Source organism: Trachemys scripta, chromosome 9 (genome assembly GCF_013100865.1).
Source record: "Trachemys scripta elegans isolate TJP31775 chromosome 9, CAS_Tse_1.0, whole genome shotgun sequence".
Taxonomy (NCBI): Eukaryota; Metazoa; Chordata; order Testudines; family Emydidae; genus Trachemys; species Trachemys scripta.
The window spans coordinates 67984651-67996380 of record NC_048306.1 but is presented as its reverse complement, the minus strand read 5'-3'; the positions used below and the strand labels follow the sequence as shown (position 1 = coordinate 67996380).

At 42.6% G+C, this 11730-nt stretch overlaps 1 protein-coding gene across 1 annotated transcript in view; it reads left to right on the top strand.

Annotated features, from left to right (window-relative positions):
* The first annotated feature begins 227 nt into the window (after positions 1-227).
* The window catches only part of CUL3 (cullin 3), a 109335-nt gene continuing 97832 nt past the window's right edge, over positions 228-11730 (top strand). Inside the window, exon 1 of the mRNA XM_034781197.1 lies at positions 228-606. Coding sequence (XP_034637088.1) covers positions 541-606 — 66 coding nt within the window. The 5' untranslated portion in view covers positions 228-540. The remainder of the gene's footprint in view (positions 607-11730) is intronic.

The window sequence follows — 11730 nt, the reverse complement described above, 5'->3', positions numbered from 1 at the left end:
AGGCACCCCTTCCCCAGGCCAGCCATGGGACCCTCTCTGCGTTTGCCCCTCCCCTACTGCGCCGCACTCAGCCAATCAGCGGCCGCCTTTCCCCCAGCGCGCTTTCCCTTCCTGCCTTTCCCTCTCCCCCCCCCCCCCCTTTGCAGCCGGTGACAGCTCGGAGCGAAGTCTCGCGAGAGCTAGGCAGCAGAGCCCCCACCCCCTCGCCCGCCCTCCCCGCCGTGCTCCTCCCCGCGCCCCTCCTGCCGCCGCGGCCGGATCTGTCTCAGGGGTGGGGGGGGCGCTTGGCCCTGCGCACTGAGCGATGTTTGTCCGCCATCGCGGCGGACGAGGGTGAAGGAAACGCCGCCGCCGCCGCCGCCGGAGATAGGGGCCTGCGCCACCGCCGCCCAGAACCCCCCGTAGCCGCCTCCCTCCTCCCCGCCCCGCACACCCCAGGGGCCGCCGCCCGGAGTGAAGGTCGCCAGGGGCTCCTGCCCGGGGTCTCCCCGTAGCCCCCCCCTCACCCCGCAGGAGGCGCCGCTCGAGCCGGGTCCGAAGATGTCGAACCTGAGCAAGGGGACGGGCAGCCGGAAGGACACCAAGATGCGGATCCGAGCTTTCCCCGTGAGTACCCGGGCACCGGTTCCGCGCCAGGCCCCGGCCTCCGCCCGGCCGCAGGCCCCGCAGCCGCCCGGTCTGTCACCCTGCTTCCCGCGGGGGGCGGGCTGGGGGCGAGGGGGAGAAACTCCGGGGATGCGGGGGAGGGCAGGGAAAGGAGTTGGGGGCTGGGGAGCCGGGGAGTGGAGGATGACACGCTCTGTGCCCCCATCTGTTATCAGCACAATGGAACCTGTCACCGCGGCCAAGCGGGGGAGGAAGGACCGGGACTAGGGGACGGTGGCACGGGTGCTGACTGGGACTTGGGAGCGGTTGCACGGGTACTTACTGGGACTGGGGGGGGCGGTGGCACGGGCACTCACTGGGGACTGGGACTTGGGAACGGTGGCACGGGCACTTACTGGGGACCAGGACTGGGAGGACGGCGGTACGGGCACTCACTGGGGACTGGGACTTGGGAACGGTGGCATGGGCACTCCCTGGGGACTGGGACCGGGGGGGGCACGGGCACTCATTGGGGACTGAGACCGGGATGGTGGGGAGGACAGTGGCAGCACAGGCACTCACTGGGGACTGGGACCGGCACTGGGGGGAGGAAGGGGCAGTGGCGGCATGGGCACTCACTGGGGACTGGGACTGGCACTCGGGGCGGCGGCATGGGCACTCACAGGGGACTGGGACCAGGACTGAGGGGTGAGTGAGGTGGCAGCATGGGCATTTGCTTGGGGGAGAGGGGAGACAGCGGAAACACTTACTGAGGGGGCTGGCACGAGCACTTACTGGGGACTAGCACCAGGACAGGGGATTGGCTGCATAGGCATTTACTGGGGACTGGGGTTGTGGGTGGTGGTACTGGTGCTCAGTGGGGCGGCAGTGGCACAGGCACTGGAGGCTTGGACTGAGGGACAGGTGGCAGCACGGGCACTCACTGGGCATGAGAACTTGGGGGGGGCACATTACAGACACTGGTGATTGGGTTTGGGGGCCAGCGGCACAGGCACTTACAGGGGATTGGGGGAGTGCACATTACAGTTGGTTGGGGGGGACCCTCCATCACAGCAAGAAGCATGCAGAGGAACCTGCACCGGTGGTGGTTCTTCCCTCTCATAACCTATGCAAATATGCTATGAAAATATATTTAATGCAGTTTCCAATGAAAGGCTCTCAGACAAGGAATCAGAAGTTATAGATGTATGTAAACAAAATAAGGAGTTTTATAAATCCATCTTTGGGCTAGTTTTTCTGCATATGGGAGACTTCATGTTGCAGGGATTTTAGGTCAGATGGTAAAATGTCAGGTGACATGAAGAGTTGGTAGCAACATAGCCTCTGTGTAACTTTCATAGGATTGTTTCATATATCCAGCTGTGAGATTACCAGCCACTTTAGTTACTGAGTGAATGGGCCTAGTTATTAACTTATACTGCCATAAATCTGTGCTGGTGCTTTGACAGTTTCTTCAGTTGAAGGTTAGAGCACATGAATGTGAAGACTGCTGTTAATGGTTTCTAGCATTACAAGAAATATGAAAACTTCAGTCATCATTCGTGATTTCCTGCAAGTAAGTGTGTGTCTGTGTACACACACACACACACACACACACACGTTAAAAAGGAGACGCTCTGTTGAGTCATTGGCTTTTAGTGTTTATCATAACTTTTGATGTTACACCTGATCCAGGTAGCCAGTGGCAAACAATTCATATGTGTTGCCTTCACATATAAACTGGACATACCTGTTCACATCAGTTCACCAGCACATAATATGGCAGAGGACTTGCTTAGCCAAAATTCTTGCCAATGAAGTTGAGAATTTTAAGACTTCTTTAAATTGCTGGAACTTTTCATTTAGGACTCTGACTCAACTGGACAGCTTCCCTCTTAACCTCTACTTCTAATCAACAATAATTCTTTACGTTGAACAGTGAATGTCAAAGGAAGGAGCAGTGTGTACTGTGTATTAAAAGACTAGAATGTTTTAAGTGATCTATGGCTGGTGATCTCCAAAGAAATTATTTTTTTTTTAATACACTCTTCTAATAGGAGGTTTATGCATTGAATTAGAACTTTTGGAGGTATAGAAAAATAATAATTGGTTGGCTGAAACAGCCTTAGACAGCTTGTATACCATAGAGCAGTGGGTCTCAAACTTTTTTACTGGTGACCCCTTCCACATTGCAAGCCTCTGAGTGTGACCCCCTATATAAATTAAACACCCTTTTAAATATATTTAGCACCATTATAAATGCTGGAGACAAGCGGGGTTTGGCGTAGAGGTAGATTGACAGCTCGCAACCCCCCATGTAATGACCTTGTGACCCCCTGAGGGGTCCCGACCCCCAGTTTGAGAACCTCTGCCATAGAGCGACTATCATAAAACTTAATAGTGACAAAAATTGTGCATCTATTTTACAGCAAACTACTCTTGTACAATAAAAGTTTTCTGGCAATCTTTTAAAATTTGGCTAATAGGATCCATGCATAAAATCTCTTTATATATGTAGATGAGGGAAAACGAACAAGGGTAAATTCAATGATTAGAATAAACATTATTTTACATTTTATTTTTTGACAGCTCTTTTAACCGAGCATATAAAATGCTGTTCGTGGGTGAAGAATGTTCACACGGAGCCCTGCTCTCATAAATGCTGAGAATGCTTGATTTTTTTTTTTTACCCCTCAAACTGCTTCTTGTTAGCATTGTTTTAATTTTTCCTTTTGAGTTGTTTAAAGAATGGATTACAGTTATTTCACAAAAGTTATCTAATTATGTTCCTTAAAAATTAATACATTAATGTATATATTGACATCAAGGCCTCCAAACTCCAAAGTAGAAGCTGACGTCTGTTGATAGTATTTTTCAGGTTTTGATATGTAAAATACATTTCCTTTTTTGCAACCAAACCCAGTCAAAAATTCATGAAGGATTTCTAACTGAAAAAAGGACATGGAAGTGAATGACAGCTTTTAAGTGTTTACTGTCATGCGAGTAATTACAAGAGAGAAAAGTTATCACACTCCCCAAAAACTATAACCCCAGTTTTCTAAAGATGTAGGCACGTGTGTAATTTGCTCAATTGACTTCAGTGGACTCTTCATGTAAATGAAGTTACATGTGTTTTCAAGACTGGGACCTGTATTTCATATCTGGTTACTGTTCTCTCTTTTCACCTTCTCCAATTCTGATGCATCATTCTTAGTTTTGAATTGTTAATATTGCTAGTGTTGTGCCATTTCTGTGTTCTCTGTTTGTTTGTCTTATATCTTCAGCAGTATTACATCTCCATTTCCTTCATTTTGTTTCAGTTTTTAATGTGGGAATAAATATTTACTATTCCATTATCTGGAAAAGGTAACCTTGTTGGTCAAGTAAGGTTCCTGAAATCTAGCAATGTCATGGTTACTCCCTAATGATGGCCATGGCCCTTCATATTCTGTACTTATCTATAACATTTTTAGCATTTCTTTCCTATAATAAACATGGGTGAATGATAATGGAAAGGTGTACAATAATTTTGCACTTTTCTTTTCAAATTGTTACGTTTTTGCTGTTTGTTCATATATGAATTAAAAATAGCACAAGTGTAAACACAGTGTTAAAAACTTGCTCAATCACAAATGCTCTACCTAAGAATCATTATTTTATTGCAAAGTTACTTTTTTTTCACAGTTTTTTTTAGTTTCTTGTAATTAAGGAGTGTAGAAACACACATTCGTGCAAATGCCCCTCCATAGAAATGTCCTTCAGTATTAACCAGCTGCTGGTATACAGAATCTCACTGACTCTGCTTTTCCTTCCCTCAAAGGCAGTGGCAGAGGGTATGTCTACACTGCAATTAAAAACTTGCGACCAGCCTATGATAGCTCACTTGCGCTCATGGGGCTTGGGCTAAGAGGCTGTTTAATTGTGGTGTAGACTTTCAGGGCGTCTACACTTACCTCCGGAGCGATCGATCCAGCAGGGGTTGATTTATCGCGTCTAGTGAAGATGCGATAAATCGACCACTGAGCGCTCTCCCGTTGATTCCGGTACTCCGCCCGAACGAGGAGTGTAGGCGGAGTCGACGGGGGAGCATCAGCAGTCGACCTACCGCAATGAAGACACCGCAGTAAGTAGATCTAAGTACGTTGACTTAGCTACGTTATTCACGTAGCTGAAGTTGCATAACTTAGATCGATTTCCCCTCTCCCCCTTCCCCCCCCAGCGTAGACCAGGTCTCAGGCTTGGCTGGAGCCTGGGCTTTAGGAGCCTGGGCTTTAGGAGCCTGTGAAGCAGGAGGGTCCCAGAGCCCAGGCTGCCACCCGAACATCTACACCACAATTAAACAGTTCCTATGTTTCCACGGCAGTTAGACACTCATGACTGGCCTGTGCCAGTTGACGGCCTCCCAGGGCTTGGCTAAAGGGCTGTTCAGTTGCAGTGTGGATAGGCTCAGGCTGCAGGTTGAGCTCTGGGACCTTTACACCTCACAGGATCGTAGAGCTCCAGCCCAAGCCCAAATGTCTGCACCCCAGTTAAAAAGCTCCCACGACCCCAAGTCAGCTGGCACAGGCCAGCCGGGGGTGTCTAATTGCAGATAGACAGACTCTTAGGCTACGTCCTCACTACGGGGGGAGGGGGGGGGGAGATCGATTTAAGATACGCAAATTCAGCTACGCGAATAGCGTAGCTGAATTCGACGTATCCGAGCCGACTTACGCGGCTATGAGGACAGCGGCAAATCGACCTTTACGGCTACCCCGTCAATGGCGCTTACTCCAACCTGCGCTGGCGGAGTACAAGCGTCGATTCGGGGATCGATTGTCGCGTCCCGACGAGATGCGATAATTCAATCCCCGAGAGATCGATTTCTACCCGCCAATTCAGGCGGGTAGTGAAGACTTAGCCTTAGAGTACTTAAGAATCTAGAGGCTGAAGTGGGCTGGCTGTTCAGTAGTCAGAAGCAGTCAATGACTAGAATTCCTTGAGCGGTAAACCACCCTTCCTATTCACAATAGAAAGAAATAAGTTTGTGTGGTCGGTTTAACTCTGACATTAAAAAAGGTGTTGATGCAACATTGTCTTGTTACATGCACATTACAGCATATGGGTATTTGAGTGTGGCTAGATTGTGGGATTAGGCCACCAAACAAACAAACAAAAAAACAGATGGTTTAGGGCTCTTTCTTAATTTTACCTTTTGAAATTACTTAAATCTAGAAAGAGTAATGGAAATAACTTTTTATCATCTTGTTACTAAAGTTCTGTATATTGCATTAGGTATACAACGGTTACTTTAAGGTTGTACAATGAAATAATCTTGTGTATGAACTTTCAGGAGTACAGAGCCTGTACAATAATGCCATTTTCAAAAATATAACAAGATAGTCTTAACACTTAAAATATGTACCTATACACACACCTTTCAGCATCAATAATTCAGCTATAAAAATTTGGAGATGAAACTTGGCATAGGGTTTAAATAAACTCTGCAAGTTTTTTTCAACAAATCTCTTTAATTTGTCAGCTATCTGTTACATGGAAGCCAGGAAAACTCTCACTGCAATGGATGTTCAAGTTTGATTAGACATGTTAAATGTGGCAAGTGATTAATTCATAATATTATGTTGTATATTGATAATAAAGAATGTCTGTACATTAACTATATTTTTGTAAACATTGTTCACATTTGAGGGACTAAAACAGTGCCTTTGCAGAGTAATATGTCTGCTGCACAAAACACACACTGAAGTTCTAGTTATTTTCCCAAAATAAAGGAAGGAGTTATATTTTTTTTTTTTGCCATCTTTTACCCTCTTGTTAAAGTACTATAGCGTTCTTGTGTTGCGTTTCTCTACTCAAGTCACAATGGGCCAGTTGTTGCTGGCTAAAGGACTATTTAAAAAGCTCTCAAATAACAAATATAATTTTAACATGATTTAGTTGACCTGTGTGGATGGAGCAAAAGCATGCTAGTTCTGTCTTTAAAACTTTGTTAGAGATGAGTTAGTGCAGGCCTCACTTTACTGCAGCTACATTTGAACTATTTTGTGGAGACTTTTGACCAGTGAAGATAAAGGCCATGAGTGTATACTGAAGTGTCAGAATGTAGCGTATAAGACAAAATAGCCTTAATATATCCAATTCTATAAGTTTCTTGTGAAAATACATTGAGCTAACAACAAGAAGTTTTATAAATTTACACAAATAACCTGACTTTAAGAGCTGTTAGATGGACTCTCACCAAGGATTCTTATTACTTGTATCACAAGAAATTAACTTTCATCTACAAGAAATTGGTTGGTTAGATCAGTCTGACTTGAAGTGAGTTATTGTATTTGTTTATATATCTTATTTTGTCAATGCTTTTGACCATCTTAATTTCCTGTAGAGCTCTTTCTTATTTTTGGATAATCCTACAAAATATTTTTCTGCCAACCCCCAGAATGTAACCAGCTATTTATGTACGCTGTTATTGCAACAATAAATACAGGGCTACTTTAAAGATTTCTGGAGAGGGTTAGAGAGATCCCATACATGTGTGTTATGTAAAATGAGTCTATTTAAATATACCCCAAACTGTAAACTGATGCATTTTATATGGAATGGATAGGATAGTTATGTTCACTTTGCCCAACCTTCTTTTGCATACGTGTAGCCTGGCTGCTTGTTCCTTTCAACCCCAGTGATCAGCTTACATTAGTTTTAAGTTTTCCAAGCTATTGTTGCAGAGCAAAGCGAGAGTGGCTTAATTTTTGTATTTAAAAAATAAAGAAGGCTGATAGTCTCATTAACACTCCTACGTTCTCCAAATCAGAGTGGCTGGTACCTGTGGCCTTTGCATGGCTGAAAGAAAACTCTACTTCTGGGAGCATTAGCTTCTTTTATGGCTTGTTTTGACCCTGGGAGGTAGAGGGGGGGTACATGGTGTACCTTGAAGTGAAATTAAAATTTACATTACCTATCATAATGTTTGGATCCATCCAAGCATTAAAGAAGTTGCTTTAACGTCTGTAGATTCACATGGATGAGTCTGAGCCTAGATTTCAGAAAGAACCTGGATAATTTGTTGAACTAGTCTAAAACTGTGAGTATTCAGGTGGCAGAAGCTGTTACTGGTGTATTAACATTTAGGGCATTCTACAAATACACAGCTGCAGTGCATCTCCCGTCGGCATAATAAAACCACCTCCATAGGCGGCAGTAGCTACGTCAGCGGGAGAAGCTCTCCTGCTGACATAGCACTGTCCACGCTGGCGCTTACATTGGTGTAACTTACGTAGCTCATAGGGGTGGTTTATTCACACCCCGAGTGACATAAATTATGTTGACATAAGCTGTAGTGTAGACATAGCCTTAGACTCATAGTACGTGTTCTCTGTGGTGTGCATTTTGGGATGGGGTGAAGGGAGAAAGGAAAGATGGTTTGTCATACGTTTGTTCAGCTCCAAATAAATGAATTAATTTCAACATAATGACTGGTACTATTCACTTCAGACCATATGGTTAAATAAACATATCACATCAGTGCCTTTGTGAGCGTATGCTATATTTCACAGTCGCAAGCCATATTTTTATAAAAGCAAATTAGCCTTTAGCCCATAATAAAATATGTAGTAATAAGTTGGATATTCATCAGTTAAGTTTCACTGTAACACATTTAGGGCTTTGAAATTAAAAAAACAAAAAAACAACAAAACCCCCCCCCAAAGCTGCAACGTTATTTACCATGTTGAAAAGAAATGGGCATTGTTTTGGAAAATTCCCATTTAACAATGGTATACATTCTTTAATATGAAAATGCTCTTAAATTTTACCTAATCGTGAACATTGAAAGAACATCACTAGTTTTAGTTAATATTTCAGATTAAATGGTGGCATGGAGTTGAACAGGTTGGACTGTGAAAACTAGCCATCTGTTCATTTTCACTGCGTTTTAGGTGTTTGAGTTGATAAAGGTGTGCTAATACTAATTTTAGAATTTTTACAAGAAATGTCTATTCCCCCCCCCCCTCCAATTCTATGACCATACTATGTGTCTAGCTGTGGTGTCATCAGATCTTTCAAGATAGGCAGGGACAAGTCTATTCAGCCCTTACATGGAAGAGTTTCAAGGCGATTCCCAAGTCTTATAGATGTTGGTGATTTAGCAGTACTTCTCTCTGAGGGCCTGGTCTTGATAGGTATTGGGTACCCATGATTCCAGCTAAGTTGGTACTGAATTAAATACCTCAGCATGGTGTTGGAAAGCACCTTGCTGCTGCTGGAGGTTACTACCATCTTTTAAATGAGATGGAAAAACAAAAGAGCTTGGCCATTTGTGATTGGTAAAAATTCCTTGGCAGCCTTTGCAAGAGAAGGAGACAACACTAGTATTCAGGCCAAATTTTAGTTTAGGTGATTAAATTAGTTTTTCAGTGGATTTGGTGGTGGTTGTTTTCTGTTGAACTGTTGTGTAGTTTAACTGCTGTTAAGCAGTGACTGACCCCATTTTGTCCTAGGTGTATCTGCGATCAATGGTGGATGAATGAGTTAAATGAGAATTGCTTTATAACTTATGCAGGATGGAAGATGCTATATAATTGTAAGACCTTTTAGATGAAGGTTGCATATATTACTGGGTTCTCTGAAAAAATACTATTTCATTTTTGTGTGGTGTTTCATTTGTTAATTGCTTCCTTCAGATGATGCAGCCTGGAACATTTTTAATAATCTATAGGGGTGTGAGTATAGGCTCTTGATTTAATGTAAAATAAAATTTTTGCAGCTTTCTAATTAGTAGACTTGTCCATCTATGCTCCCTCTAAAGGAAGCAGGTTGTTTTTAATAGTTTAAGGTTCTATTTTGCTTGTGGGACTTACATTTTTAAATTAAGCTACAGGTAGTAGAGTTAGGACTGTCTTTACTTTTTTGAGTTTTCAGGATACAGAAAACGAAGAGCTCCATAAAACTGTAGTTTGGGTCTGACTTCCACGTGTTAGCAGATTGTTAGTGACAGTCTTGTCGTCTTGATCTTTATTTTTGGAAAAATGGGAAAAGGATCTACAAATAAATTTAACTTTGCAGCAATTTGAAAATGTCTGGAGGAGGACCAAAACCTGAGCTATATATATAACTAATTAAGGACAACTATTGCAAAACCATATCAGTAGTACCTCACTATATATAAGCTAAAAAGGAGTCATAAATGCTGGAGAGAATTTGGAGGAATAGAGACCTTCTGCACATGTGGCAGGGATGCCCTAAGATAATAGATTTTTGGAGGAAAATAACAAATAGAATTTTCAAAATAACTGAAGTTAGCCAATCCACCGAACCCATAATGGTTCTATTTTAGGTCACAGACTGAAGGAGCTTATTGATTTGCGGATTGCTCTCATGGTTATGGGATATTGACTCACTGACTGCTATCAGTGAAGTGTGTTAGCTTCTTTTTGGAAAAGGACTGATCCTCCCAGAATTAGTGGAATGGGGAGAAACAAGGTATGGGAAAGCATTGCAATAGAAAAAAATGACAGCTTTATGCTAGGATGAAGTAGATTTTATAATGTATAATTGCTCTCTTTGGAATTTAATCAAAATAAATATTCAGGTAATATGAAGATGTACGTTCTGGAGAATAAGCAGAAGTGGATCAGGGCAGATTTTTGTATATGGTAGCTAGTTATGAATTATATGATTTATGGGGTGGGGGAAAATAAGGGAAAAAATTCCGGGGGACTGTGTGTATAATCATGAGAAGATGGAATCACTTTTTTTTATTAGGACAATGTGTGCTGCAAAATTGATTAGACTCTTTAAATTGGTATTCATGTTGTTGCTGGTTACAGGCCTGAAGTCTTTTTGATACTTTGACCGTAAAATAAGGTGGAATTAGGAGAGGTGAGAGATGTAAATTGTTTATAGTTCTGGTTAAGATTTATTATACTTGTGTGGAAATATGGAATGCAGAGCGAATCTTTACTACACCTCTACCCCGATATAACGTGACCCGATATAACACAAATTTGGATATAACAAGGTAAAGCAGGGCTCCAGGGGGATCAAAGCAAGTTCGATATAACGTGGTTTCACCTATAATGCGGTAAGATTTTTTTTTGGCTCCCAAGGACAGCATTATATCTGGGTAGAGGTGTATTTGTAGTCTCAGTTTAAGATATGTGCAATACAAAACTGACAGTCTTCCTTATGTCTCACATTAGTTTGAACCTAAAAGGGGTTTTGTTTAAGTAGTCCATTGCAGCTCTTCACATTCACTCTTCCAGTCTAGAGTATTGACGTGCTAGTGTTCCCCCCCCCCCCCCCCCCCCCCCCCCCCACACACACCTGGCTGGTTTTTTTTTTTTTTTTTTTTTACTTGTGGTGGGAGGGATGGGAGAAACTTTGATGCTTGTGAATTTGGGAGAAAATTGGAACTAAGATTAGTGAGGGCAGATGCCCTGTAAACGTTCTCGTACAACTCTTAATTCATTGCTTTCTTCCTATGTTGTTCCAATGCTAGGGTTTTCCAGGCAATGCTTCCTGTGTGCCAAAAATTATGGTAAATATGTTAAATATAGGAGAGAAAAAAGAAAAAATGTTACCATAGTGCACCAATATAGATTATGCACAAAATTCTAAATGTATTACAACTCTCTTCAAACAAAGTGGAAAAGTAGGCCTTTTTTGTCCCTTTTAGGCCTCTCTCCTAAAACTCCTTGTGGTATTGTGGGGTTATCATGAGAAAAAAATAGTTGTCTTCAAGCCCAGAAGCATTTCTTTTCCCTTATGTTTCTTCTTTTGGAATGCTGTTATAATCTTTGTAAGTTTCCCATATACATTGGTGTGTTCTTGGAACACTTCCTTTTGATCTTGATATATTCTGTTTAACATCTACATAACAATTTCAAAATATTAATCATTTAACCTATTTGTAAATTCACTTTTTTTTTAATCATATGGGTATATTTCTAGTGGGGTTTAGATTGAAATTGGTTATCGGGAGGGTATTTAGTATTGTGGCTCAAGGAAACTTTGAATTAGAGCTAAAAGGCTGATGAACTAATGAATTGTTAAGTTCGGAAGAGGGTACCTCTGAGTAGAGTTGGTGTCTTCCCATGCCCCAATTTCTCTGGAAATAATATTTTTCCTTCTCCTACTAGTTCCCAACTA